This window comes from Macaca nemestrina, chromosome 20 (assembly GCF_043159975.1).
Source record: "Macaca nemestrina isolate mMacNem1 chromosome 20, mMacNem.hap1, whole genome shotgun sequence".
Lineage (NCBI taxonomy): Eukaryota > Metazoa > Chordata > Mammalia > Primates > Cercopithecidae > Macaca > Macaca nemestrina.
Window position 1 is genome coordinate 64,894,910 of NC_092144.1, and position 13,420 is coordinate 64,908,329.

The 13,420-nt window shown below is 47.7% G+C and overlaps 1 protein-coding gene across 1 annotated transcript; it reads left to right on the forward strand.

Moving 5' to 3' along the window:
- The first annotated feature begins 597 nt into the window (after window positions 1–597).
- Window positions 598–12,297, forward strand: LOC105471161 (killer cell immunoglobulin-like receptor 3DL2). Its single transcript, XM_071086216.1, has 7 exons — window positions 598–646; window positions 756–1,049; window positions 2,323–2,622; window positions 4,261–4,554; window positions 7,165–7,215; window positions 10,909–11,013; window positions 11,635–12,297. The coding sequence occupies exons 1-7, from the start codon at window positions 598–600 to the stop codon at window positions 11,640–11,642; spliced, it is 1,101 nt and encodes a 366-aa protein (XP_070942317.1). The 3' UTR covers window positions 11,643–12,297.
- Window positions 12,298–13,420: the final 1,123 nt, after the last annotated feature.

Sequence of the window (13,420 nt, forward strand, 5' to 3'; positions counted from 1 at the left end):
ACACACGGGTGAGTCCTTCCCCAAACCTTAGGGTGTCATCTCCCCACCTGAGAGGATTTTCCTGAAACAGGAGGGAAGTCCTGTCAGACAGTGTCTCATAAACTAAGAAGGGGGGACCCTGGGGTGCTCGGCTCACACTTCTGACCTCGTCCTCTCTGGCCTTTCTTACCCTTGGCTGAGACAAGCTCTGTGAAGACCGGGGTGAGCTTGGGGTGCTCCAAGCTGAGGTGTGCAGGGAGGAAGTGGTGTCAGCGACTGAGGAAGGGAGGGAAGCAGTGCTAGGAACAGCAGGTCCTCTGAGGACAAAGGTGTAACTCACACCCTCCAGTGTTTCCATGACGGTCAGGGCTGCAGTGTGGCTGCTGTCATTCTACCAGAAGAGGTGGGGAAACCACAGCCATGACCCTGACATTCCAAATCTCTGATGGGGACTCAGTTCTTGCACTGGCTGATATTCCATTCACAAAGGACATGCCCTCCATGCCGTGTCCACTTTGTGTTGTTTTATGTGAGTCATCTTGAAGTGTTAAAATCTAGTAAGAGTCCCTTTTTCAGCACTTGTTCAAAGTTCTCAGCTGACACCTTTGTTGTAGGGAGATGCCAGGTCTATGTGGGATGGGTCCCTCCTATAGCCCTGGATACCCAGGTGCGGTAGCAGCCTTAGAAACATGGAAAGGGGAAGAATCTTCTGAGCACACGGAGGGAGGGGCGGCTCCACATCCTCCTCTCTAAGGCGGCCCCTCCTTTTCCCCCAGGTGGTCAGGACAAGACCTTCTTGTTTGCCCGGCCTAGCGCTGTGGTGCCTCAGGGAGGACACGTGACTCTTCGGTGTTACTATCGTGATGGACTTAACAACTTTACCAACTTCACTCTGTACAAAGACGACAGAAGCCACGTTCCCGTCTTCCACAGCCGAATATTCCAGGAGAGCTTCCTCATGGGCCCTGCGACCCCGGCACACGCAGGGACCTACAGATGTCGGGGTTCATACCCGCACTCCCCCACTGAGTGGTCGGCGCTCAGTGACCCCCTGGCGATCAGGGTCACAGGTCAGAGGGCTCCTGTCTGGGCTTCTCCTTGTCCCACCTCCTGAATCCCAGATCTTCCGCTGGGGGTGTCCGTCAGGGTCCCATCACCCAGGACCTGACGGTCTTTGGGGTAAAGGGGGATTGAACTCAGGGAAATGGGTGCTGTGATGGGAAGAATAACTGTCCCCAATATGGCTACATTCTAATCCCTGGAGTCTGTGACTCTTTAAGCTAAAGGACAGGGGACTGAAGGGGAAGATGGAGCTGAGGTTGTTGTGAGTTGACCTTGAGATGGGGAGAGGGCCTGGACTGTCCCACTGGGCTCAGTGGAATCCCAAGGCACCAAACGAGAAGAGGCGGATGAGGAGAGTGGGGATTAGAGCAGCGTCGTGGGAGACTCCATCAGCCACTGTGGGCTTTGAAGGAGGAGGAAGGCCACGAGCCACAATGGCAGGTGGCCTCTACAGACTGGAGAAGTGAAGAGAACTGCTCCGCTGAGTCTCCGTGGTTAGGAAACCAAACAACGATAGCCGGGCATGGTGGTGGGCACGAGTAAACCAACGACTGGATTCAATCGCTTGAATCTGGGAGGAAGTTGCAGTGAGCCAAGACCACACCACTACACTCCAGCCTGGGTGAAAAAGTGACACTATGCCTCAAAAATCAATTAATTAATCAATTAATTAAAGAAAACAAACAAGGAGAAGGTTGGCAACCCCGAGATCAGAAAGGACGGGACGCTGATGCCACCACCAGGCTCCATCCACATAGGGAGGGGTCGATGCTCCTTGAACCAGCACCAGGAGCCACCCTGTGGAAGCTGAGGCCATGGAGAAGGCACAGGCATGGCAGGAGAGGCTCCCAATCCCCACCAGGAACAGGGAATGTGGACACTGGTGCCTGCCTTACTGATCAGTTCATTCCTCCCGCCAGGGACTCCAGTTTGTCCAAAAGAGATTGAACCAGGCTGCTAAGAGCCTGGATATGCAGCCTGCCTGGATCCTCTTCCAGCCCCACATAGACAGCAGGAAACAGATTAGTGGGAAACACATACAACAGCCTAAGAGATGAAGCTGAGCCCAGTGGGAAGGGCGTCCGAGGCTACTAGAGACAGACGGACAGAGAAGAGGGAGGGACACAGATGAAGGGAACTGCACCAGGGGATAAAAGACAGGGAGACACAGAGAGGGAGGAGACAGACAGACAGCCGGGAGAGGAACCCTCACTCGTTCCAGGTGCCATGGATATGATGACAAAGGGAGACGCCTTCTAAACTCACAACCTCTCTTTCTAGGAGTCCACAGAAAACCTTCCCTCCTGGCCCTCCCAGGTCCCCTGGTGAAATCAGGAGAGACGGTCACCCTACAATGTTCTTCAGATATGGTGTTTGAGCACTTCTTTCTGCACAGTGAGGTGAACTTTGAGAAGCCCTTGCACCTTGTTGGAGAGCTCCACGGTGGGGGTTCCCAGGCCAACTATTCCATCAATTCCACGACGTCTGACCTTGCAGGGACCTACAGATGCTACGGTTCTGTCACTCACTCCGACTATGTGTTGTCAGCTCCCAGTGACCCCCTGGACATCGTGATCACAGGTGAGAGTGTCCGGACATTCTTCTCATTGTCACTGGGACACAGAGTGAATGATCCAGGACTTGGAAGCCCCAGGTGGTCATGAGGAAGATGAGTGTGGGATTCTTATGGAGAGAGACTGACTTGGCGAGGTCTGTACCAACAGAGACAGAGAAACAGGAGACACAAGTACAGACCAGGTGTCATAACAGAGGACAGACACAGGGGCCACACAGGGAGGTAGAAAAGAGAGAAAGAGTTAAAGGGGACACCCAGACAGAGAGACATATCCCAGAGAGTGGCGTCCTTGTGTGCTGATTTTGCTCAGAGACTTGGCACAGGTTAGAAACTTCATTTCTGTTTTACCTCCACAAAGCGTTTCTACCAGGAGAACCCAAGGACACCCATATTTCTGTCCTGAGTCAGCCCCTGTGGCCTCAGACCTTGTGGCACCTACAGATGCCGTGTTTGTTCTGACACCTCTGCCTTCTGTACAGTGGAGAGTCATCATCCCAGGATATCATGGCCCCAGAACACCAACCCCTGTATACTGTGTGTACTTGGGGTCCCCACACTGGATTCTGAGGCTCATATTCCACATAATCCCACATATGATCGATTCCTGAGAGACACAGAGAGAAATCAGGAACATCAAAAAGCAAAGACATAAACACACAGAGAATGAGCCAGAGGAAGGGGACTGAGAGACTCACAGACACATAAAGAGACAGAAGAGAGGGCAGAGGAGTGGAGAGAATGATGGAAGGAAGCAGAGAAAAGCTCCAAAATCAGAACCCTGAGGGAGGGGCACAAAGACAGAGATAGATAAAGATGTGGGGATGGATTGCAGAGATTCCAAATAGAAGTAGAGAGACTGAGAGGCAGAGAAAGACAAGGAGATGGACAGAGACAGATGGTAGATGGGTAGATAGATATAGATAGATGATAAATAGGTAGATGATAGGTAGTGGATGGGTTATAGATACTTAGACAGCGATTGATAGATGATACATAGAGATGATGATGATAAATTAGATAGATAGATAGATAGATAGATAGATAGATAGATAAATGGATCGATAGACAGATAGGTAGATAGACACATAGATAGATACATAGATACGTAGATGATACATAGAGACAGAGAGGCAGACAGATAGAGAGGGAATAGACAGATGATACATAGATATAGATAATAGTAGATGGTGGATAGATAGAGAGACAGACAACTGATTGAGAGAGAGATACATGATACATAGGTATAGATTACAGATAGATAATTGATAGATTGACAGGTAGTAGATAGATAGATCGATCGATAGATAATAGATAGAAATGTGCAGAAGGTTATGAACAAGACAGAAAGTGAGAAACTCAGAATTAAAGAAAAAGGAAGATCAAGTCAACAATCCAAGGAAGGTCAGAGAGAAGAAAACAATACAAAAAGGGAAAACACACCACGGGCTGGGGAAGTGAGGTCAGAGACCTAGAGAGACAGAGAAGGTGGAAGGAGGAAACAGACATGAAGAGAGACGGGGTGGATGGTGAGAGACAGAGAGAGCATTAGGTCATAGAGCAGGGGAGTGAGTTCTCAGCTCAGATGTGAGGGGAGCTGTGACAGGGAAGAACCTCCCTGAAGAAACTGCCTCTTCTCCTTCCAGGTCTATATGAGAAACCTTCTCTCTCAGCCCAGCCGGGCCCCACGGTTCAGGCAGGAGAGAACGTGACCTTGTCCTGCAGCTCCCAGAACTCGTTTGACATGTACCATCTATCCAGGGAGGGGGAGGCCCGTGAACTTAGTCTCTCTGCAGTGCCAAGCGTCAATGGAACATTCCAGGCCAACTTCCCTCTGGGCCCTGCCACCCACGGAGGAACCTACAGATGCTTCGGTTCTTTCCGTACCGCACCCTACAAGTGGTCAGACCCGAGTGACCCACTGCCCGTTTCTGTCACAGGTGAGGAAACCCCATGCCTGTCCCATGTCTTATGATCCCAGAGTCATAGCTGAGGAGCTTCCTGCTGATGATGGAGAGAAGCATGGACAGGTTCAGAGAGAAGACCAAGCTTCGGTGTGAGGGCGGGATCAGGACGCAGGATGGCAGAGAGGGCACCTCCAAACCCTCCTGCATGGCCTGCGTGGTGGTCCGTGGTCAGGGCTCCAGGCACCCAGGCAGATGGAGAAACTGGTCAGGACAGACCCAGAGGAGGGAGACTGGGCTCAGTGGGGAGATCAGAGGTTCCCTCAGCCCCTCAATCTTACTCATTTCCCAGAAGCCCATCCCGGCCTCTCACCCACACAGACATATCATCACCAGGAACCCTTACACCCTTTCCTTTTCATTTGAAAAAATAATTGTTGAGGTTAAAAATACCTATAAAATTGACCACCTTTACCATTTTTAAATGTAAAGTCTAGTGGTCATAAATACATTTATATTCTGTTCTGGTTTTTGTTTTGTGTTGTTTTTACCCTCCACCGTTACCTTCCTAGCCTCTGGTAGCCATCATTCTACTACTCTCTACCTTCTTGAGATCCACTTTAGAGCTCTTGCATAAGGGTGAGAAATGGGAATCTTTGTAATGAGCTCCAGTTCCATCCATGTGGCTGCAAATGTCAGGATGGTATTGTCTCTATGGATGAGTAGTCTCCACTGTGTGTATGTACTACATTCTCTCTATCCGTTCACCCACTGAGGGGCAGGTAGGTGGACTCCACATCTTAGCTACTGTGAACTGTGCTGGAACAGTCATGGGAGTGCAGATAGAACTTCCATACACTGAAGTCCTTTCCTTTGGATGTAAACCCAATAGTGAATTTGTGAATACTATGAAAATTCTCTTTTTAGTCTTTTGTTTGGTTTTTGTTTTGTTTTTGTTTTTGAGGCAGAGCTTTCCTCTGTAGCCCAGGCTGGAGTGCAACTGACACAATCTAGGCTCATTGCAATCTCCTGGGAGGCAGAGGCCTCCTGGATTCAAATGATTCTTCTGCCTCAGCCTCCCTGGGAGCTGGGATTACAGGTGTACGCCACAATGCCTAGCTACGTTTTGTATTTTTTAGTACAGACAGGGTTTCCCCATGTTGATCAGGCTGCTCTCAAACTCCTGACCTCAAGTGAGGTACCCGCCTTGGTATCCCAAAGTGCTGGGATTACAGGCATGAGCCACCATGCCCAGCCTCTTTTTAGTTTCTTAAAGGACTTCCATACTTTTCTGCATAATGGCTGTACTAACTTACCTTTCTACCAACAGGGTTGGTAGGATTCTCCTTTCTCTACTGTCTTGCCAGCATTTGTTTTGCCTGTCTTACGGATAAAAACCATTTTAATGGGGTGAGATGAAAATTCATTGTGATTTTTCATTTGTATTTATCTGATGATGAGTGATACTGAACACTTTCATACACATGATGGCCATTTATATGTTTTGTTTGTGGAGAAATGTCTGTTCAAGTCTTTTACTCATTTTTTAGTTAAATTCTTTGTTTTATTGAGTTATGTGAGCTTCTTATATTTCTAGTTATAAATCCCGTCTCAGATGCATAGTTTGCAAATATTGGTTCCCATTCTGTGGGTTGTCTCTTCACTTTGTTGGTTGCTTGTTTTGCAGTGCAGAAGCTGCTTAGTTTGATGGAATCCCCTATGGTCCGTTTTTTGCTTTGATTACTTGTGTTTTTGAGGTTTTAAACAAAATGCCTTTTCTCAGACAAATGTCCTGAAGCATTTTCCCAATATTTTCTTCTATGTGTTTCATAGGTTCAGGACTTAGACTCATGTATTTAATCCATTTGGATTTGACGTCTGTGAATGGTGAGAGGTAGAGGTGCAGTTTCATTCCCTGCATGCAGATAACCCGTTTTCCCCGCATCGTTTATTGAAAAGACTGTCCTTTCCTGATTGTAGGTTCTTGGTACCTTTGTCAAAATGCATTGGATTGGCTGGGCATGGTGGCTCACACCTGCAATCCCAGCACTGTCAGAGGCCAAGGTGGATGGATCACCTGAGACCAGGAGTTCGAGGCCCGCCAGGCCAACATAGTAAAACACTGTCTCCACTAAAAGTACAAAAATTAGCTGAGCATGGTGGTCAGCACCTGTAATACCACTACTTGAGAGTCTGTGGCAAGAAAATTGCTTGAATTCAGGAGACGGAGTTTGCTGTGAGACGAGATTGCACCTCTGCACTACAGCCTGGTTAACAGAGCAAGATTCTATCTCAAAAAAAAAAGAAAAAATGCCATTGAATGTAGATGCATAGATTATATCTGTGTTCTTCATTTTGCTCCATTGTTCTACACACTTTTCTTCATGCCAACGTCATGCTGTTTTGCTTACTATACCTCTGTAACATATCTTTAAGTCAGGTAATGTGATGTTCCTGTTTTCTCTATATATCTTAAAGTCTCAAGACAAGGGGCAACACATACAAAAATCGCGGAGAAGAGAATCCCAGGACTCCCAGAGCCAGTGTTGGATAACAGAGTGTTGGCCATGAACGAACCTCAAAGATTTCCCTTGAGTAGAGGACAGGCACCCTCATTTCCTCACCTCTCTCCTGTCTCTATTCTAGGAAACCCTTCAAGTAGTTGGCCTTCACCCACTGAACCAAGCTGCAAAACCAGTGAGTAAAGAATCCCTCTTATCTCTGCTTTTGGAAACCTGGGGAGGTGGAAGCCTTAGAGTCAAGCCTTGGCTCAGCACCTCCCAGCTCTGATTGTGGGCCTGTCTTCCACCATCTCTCTGAACTCCAGACACTCCAACAGCAAAAGGGATCTTGGCCCAGCACAGGGCTCCGTGAAGTCTCTTAATCTCTAATCTTCTGCAGTTGAGACCTCCTACATGCTGGAAGAATGATTGCAAATCTGACATCCTTCTCAGGAAAAATGCAGTGTTTGTTCTCGCTGCATTACTAACTGGAGGATAAATTCCTGGGGGCTGAAAGAGGGAAGGGAAGGGAACATCTAATGAGGGCGAGGTGTTTCAGAGAAGTTCCACTTGCCAAGGAATGAGCTCCTGTTGGTCATGAGGCAACCCTGGCTGACTCAGCAGAGCAAGAGCCTTGAGTAACAGAGAACAGAGCTCATGAACGCACACTTCGACTCACTGACTCATTCAGCCATGGCCCCATGCTCAGGCTGTGCAGTCGGAATCCTTTCCTACTGTTGCCATAACAAATTTCCACAAAATTGGTGGATGAAAACAAAACGGCTTTTTAATTATCTTACAGTGCTGTAGCTCAAAGGATGAAATGCACCTCACTGGGCTAAAATCAAGGTGACAGCAAGGCTGCCTTCCCTCTGAAGGTTCCAGGCAAGAATCTGCTTTCCACATGTCCCAGTTTCTAGAAGCTCCCACGTTCCTTGGCTCCTGGTCCCCTTCCTCCTTCCTCAAAACCCACAAAGACTGGTCACGTCTCACATGGCATCACTCAGACCCTTCTTCCTTATCCACGCCTCTTTCTCTGAATGTTCCTCTGCTTTCTTCCTCATTTCTTAAGGACTTTGGGATTTTATTGGGTTCACCAAGATTATCTATCATCATCTCCCTAATATCATCCAGGATACCCTCCTTTTCATTTCAGCTGATTAGCAACCGTAATTCCATCTGAAATCTTCATTCCTCTTTTTCACGTAAAATCACATGTTCACAAGGTATGAAGGCTAGGACAGGGATATTTTTGGGGTGGAGTGGATTCTCCTGCCTTCCACAAATAGTAAACAGGATGCATTTGGCCTGTGCTCTTGGGACACTGACGTTGCAGATGGTTAAATGAGAGAAAAGAAAATGAATGCACAAGTGGACCGAAAAATGGCTGATCCATTGGGAAACATTATGTATTTATTAAGACGGAGTCTCGCTCTATCCCCTAGGCTGGAGTGCAGCGTCACGATCTTGGCTCACTGCAACCTCCGCCTTCTGGGTTCAAGTGATTCTTCTGCCTCAGCCTCTCAAGTAGCTTGGATACAGGCACCCGCCGCCACACCTGGCTAATTCTTTTTGTAAACTTTTGGTAGAGACGATGTTTCACCATGTGGCCCAGTCTATCTCCAACTCCCTATCTAAAGTAATCCGACCGTCTCAGCCTCCCAAAGTGCTCGGATTATAGGCATGAACCACGGCACCCAACCAGAATTTAAACTAAATAACAGATAATGCTGAGTGTATGATTTCAGATCACAGAGAAGTTCTCACTGATCAAATAGTACTTGTGATCTTTATGAAAAAAATAGACTGAAATCCCCAGAAGACTGGCGGAAGGAGTTTCCACACACAGCAGTCAGCTGTGAAGGCACAAAGGTGAAAACAATGTTATGTGGAAGGAAGAGGCTCTGCCTGAAGTGCTGGGAATGAGATGGGGAGAATTACAAGACCACTGAAGAGAGACAGAGAGCACACTGGGCACACAGGAAACTAAGGAGGACAAGGAGTGTGTGTTTTATACGCACAGCCCTTGGATTCACCTCGGGCTAACTAGGAATCCCTACGTGATTTATAGTGACTGACATGAACATAAGGGAGGCCCAGGTGCATAACTGGAATCTAGGAGACTGTGGAAAAGGCAATTCCCACCTCACTGGTGAAATGTGTTGGGTATTCAGACACTAAATGAATGAAGTGGATGGATATAAGATGTCTATGTGAGGTAGAATACTTCGCAGGGAGGGCTTGCCTGGTTTGATTTTTCCTAATTGTTTAATTTCTTTCTGAGATTTATTTTTCCTACATGTAAATCAGTACCTGGCAGAGGACTGATTGATACATGAGGCGTGGTGCAAAGGAAGAGACTTACTATAATATAACACGCAAGGTTGTGAACGGTGGCTCACACCTGTAACCCAACATTTTGGGAGGCTGAGGCGGATGGATCCATTGAGGTCAGGAGTTCAAGAACAGCCCAGACAACATGGTCAAACCCAACTCTACTAAATAAACAAAAACTAGCTGGTGTGGTGGCACATGCCTGTAATACCAGCTATTCGGGAGGCTGAAGGAGGAGAATGGCTTCCACCCGGGAGGCAGAGGTTTCAGTGAGCCGAGATTGCGTCATTGGACTACACCCTGGGTGACAGAGTGAGACCCCATCATAAAAAATAAAAATACAAACTCATAAATGTCATATAACATACACGAATGACAAAAGCACTTCAATCCCAATTATCATTTTTCTGTTTCTCTATAATGACTTCTTTGATCCTTTATCTTATCCATTAGAAAATCAGCCAAAAACGTCTTCCCTGTTTGCTTTCTGTGAGCCTGAGATCATATGGAAAATATGAAAGGCCCCCGAACCCACCAGCACAGGCCCTGGAATAGAGAAAGTTCTCTGTTCATGGCATAAAACTTGCCCCCTCACCCAAATCCCCCACCTCACGCCTACTTCCTATCACATTAAGAGACACAGACAGACCGTGGGAAGGTAAAAACTAACCAGCAAGTGACAACAGAAGCCTGCATTTCAGTGTGAGCCAGTCCCCCAAGGCTCAGAAAAGCTGCTCGAGACATATGGAGTCACCCCATTTGCACTGCAGCTGGGGGAACCCAGAAAGCAGCCCTGCCTGGGTTTTGTACCCTGGAGCCACAGGAAGCACTGAGCTAAAGCACTGCATGACGTCCTCCTCTGGGAAGAACAGGAAGACAGCCCAGGCTGTTCTGGGACGTTCCTCCTGATCTCAGGATGTTGCCGTCTCAGTCCCTTTTTGAGGCTGTGAAAGAACACTTGAGCCTGGGTAACTTCTACAGAAAAGAAAATTGGTTGACTCACGGTTCTGCAAGGTGTACAAGAGGCAGGACACCAGCATCTATTTCTGGCTGCGGCCTCAGGCTGCTTCTACTCTGGTAGAAGAGACGGGGGCCTACATGTGCAGAGACCACCGAGATCACACAGCAAGACAGGGAGAAACGGGGTGTGATGGAGCTTCCAAGCTCTTTTTAAGAACCAACTCTCCAGAGTACTAATAGAGGGAGAACGTGCTAACCCCGTCGTGTGGGGCAGCATTAATCTATTCATGATGGATCCACCCCCATCATCCAAACACCTCCCGATAGGCCCAACCTCCCACACTCAGGGTTAAATTTCAAAGTGAAGCTTCGGAGGGTCAAATATCCATACGATAGCAGGTGTCTCATCGGCACATTCCATGGTTATTATGAAAACTATAACTGAGAAAGCAGGAGAAAGCTGGGTCTCCCACCACGTCAGTGCTTGTCCTAAAGAGATGTTTTATGGGGTTGCCTGGCAACCAAGAAATGAGAGACAATCCTCAAAGAGGAACTGCTATGGTGAGCTTCTCATTGGATTTCCATCTTCCTCCAGGTATCACCAGACACCTGCCTATTGTGATTAGGTACTCGGTGGCCACCATCATCTTCACCATCCTCCTCTTCTTTCTCCTTCGTCGTTGGTGCTCCGACAAAAAGAGTAAGTCTCGCAAAGCAGAGGCCAGAGACCTCAGGGCCGTGTGGGGAGGGAGGATGAGGAGGGATGGGAGCACGCAGGTGTGTGTTCCTCACCGGCAGGATGGTCTCTGGTCCAAGGCAGGAGCCACAGAGGCAGAGCTTTCTAGAGAGAGCACCAGACACCCTGTCCCTGCCTTCAGCTCACAGACCATTGCCTGATTCTCAACTGTATCCTCATGTCCCTGCAGCCACTGACATCCAGGAGAAGGTTCCATGACAGGCAGAAAGTGGGAGGCAGAATCACTGGGATGGGAACTGACAGCTCTTCATGGGATGGGCCTTGCACTCAGAGAGACAGAATGTCTGAGTCTGCTGTTGGCAGCTGAGGGACCTCAGGCACCTACAGTCTCCCCCTGTGTGTTGGTATCTGCACATGAAATGAGGACACAGACGTGCCCTCCCAGCTGTTTTGATGACTTCCGTCTCCTACAGATGCTGCTGTAATGGACCAAGAGCCTGCTAGGGACAGAACAATGAACAGGGAGATAGTCCTCCTAAGGCCAGCCTCATGGATATAGTCTTATTCCCTAATAGTCCAGAAGAATGTGAGCCCCTCCCTCACTCAACATTTCCCTCTCTCCAGGACTCTGAAGAACAAGACCCTCAGGAGGTGACATACGCACAGTTGGATCACTGCGTTTTCACACAGGGAAAAATCACTCGCCCTTCTCAGAGGCCCAGGAGATCCCCAACAGATACCAGCGTGTACATAGAGCTTCCAGATGCTGAGCCCAGATCACTGTCTCCAGCCCAGGAGCACCACAGACAGGCCTGGAGGGGCTCTTCTAGGGAGACCACAGCCCTGTCTCAAAACCAGCTTCACAGCTCCAATGTACCACCAGCCGGAATCTTTAGTCTCGACCCTGCATCTTAGAGCATTGCTCTTCTCACACCACAAATCTGCTGGCTCTGTCTTGCTTACCAACGTCTGCGGTTCCCACTGCCTGCTGGAGAGAAAACGCACTCCTTTGCTTAGCCTACAATTCTCCCCTTCACTTGACCCCTGCCCACTTCTCCAACCTAACTGGCTTACTTCCTAGTCCTACTGGAGGCTGCAGTCACACTGAGGAACTCACAATTCCCAACATACAAGAGGCTCCCTCTTAACACGGCACTTAGACTCATGCTGTTCCACCTTCCCTCATGCTGTTCCACCTCCCCTCAGACTATTTTTCAGTCTTCTGTCATCAGTAAACCTTATAAAACTTTGTTGTGATTTCTATGTAGCTCTCTCCTCTTCAAATAAACGTGACTGCCCTCATTCTATAGGTGACTCTTTTTTTGCCTAAAGTTTCTGGTGTTATCATTACTATGTCCATATAACGCCATATGTTCTCCACTGGGTTCTCACCCCTGGAATCTGAGCTTCTGGAAGCAGGCGGAGCCTGATTTGTCTCTGGGACTCCAATTTCCATCCAACGATACAGCACATAGGAGGTTGCAAGGATCGTGAATCAGATGAACAAGTAATATTCCTACTCTCTGCACACCTGGAAAACTGGCAGAGCCATTCCAAGATGAAACATCTGTAGAGTCATAGACCTTGTTAGTCTCATCTCCACGGGGACACATGTCCACACATCATCTTCATACTATAAATACACAGTCGCTCCTCCAGACCTGTGGGGTTTACAGGTGTTTATTGAACCAACTATAAACCAAAAATATTCAGAGAAAAAAATCCACAAAGTTTCAAAAAGCAAAACTATATTGAATGGACACAAATGGAATGGTGTGTAGGCTGTGTCAGGAATTGTAAGTAATCTAGAGATGATTTCATGTATACAGGAGGATGAGCATGGATTATATGCAAACCCTGTGCCATTTCATGTAAGAGGCTTGAGCACCTGCAGACTGTGGTATCTGAGCCGAGATCCTGAAACCAATCACCAACGAATAGTGAATGATGATTGGATCTCACTTTTATTTCTCAATTTTAAATATAAATCATAAAAAATTTACAACAACAAGATTAAAAACAAGAAGTGGTTTATAGTGTGAGAGTACGTTTAGATTTATTTTTTTCTATGCGTAACCCTTGGGCCCATGTTATCTATTGAGAAGACATTCTATTCCTCCTTAAACCACACGGCAGCCTTTGTCAACTCTAACCGGGCTGTGTGTGCACGGATGTATTTTAGACACTGTTTTCCGATAAGGGGCTCTCTGTGTTCGCTCTCTTGAGGATGCTGCACATTCCGTAGGCTTTTACAAACCCTTACAATTTGGTAGCTGGAGTCCTCTACTTTTTTATTATAGGCTATGTGCTATGCTTTTTAAAATATTTCTTGAGGCGGAGTCTCACTCTGTCGCCCAGGCTGCACTGCAGTGGCACGATCTCAGCTCACTGCAACTTCCGCCTCCCAGGT

Coding starts and splice junctions, on each gene's coding strand:
- LOC105471161 (XM_071086216.1), top strand. CDS start 598: ATGCCAGGTCTATGTGGGATGGGTCCCTCCTATAGCCCTGGATACCCA. Junction 1,050..2,322: donor CCTGGCGATCAGGGTCACAG/GTCAGAGGGCTC, acceptor CTCTCTTTCTAG/GAGTCCACAGAAAACCTTCC. Junction 2,623..4,260: donor CCTGGACATCGTGATCACAG/GTGAGAGTGTCC, acceptor TTCTCCTTCCAG/GTCTATATGAGAAACCTTCT.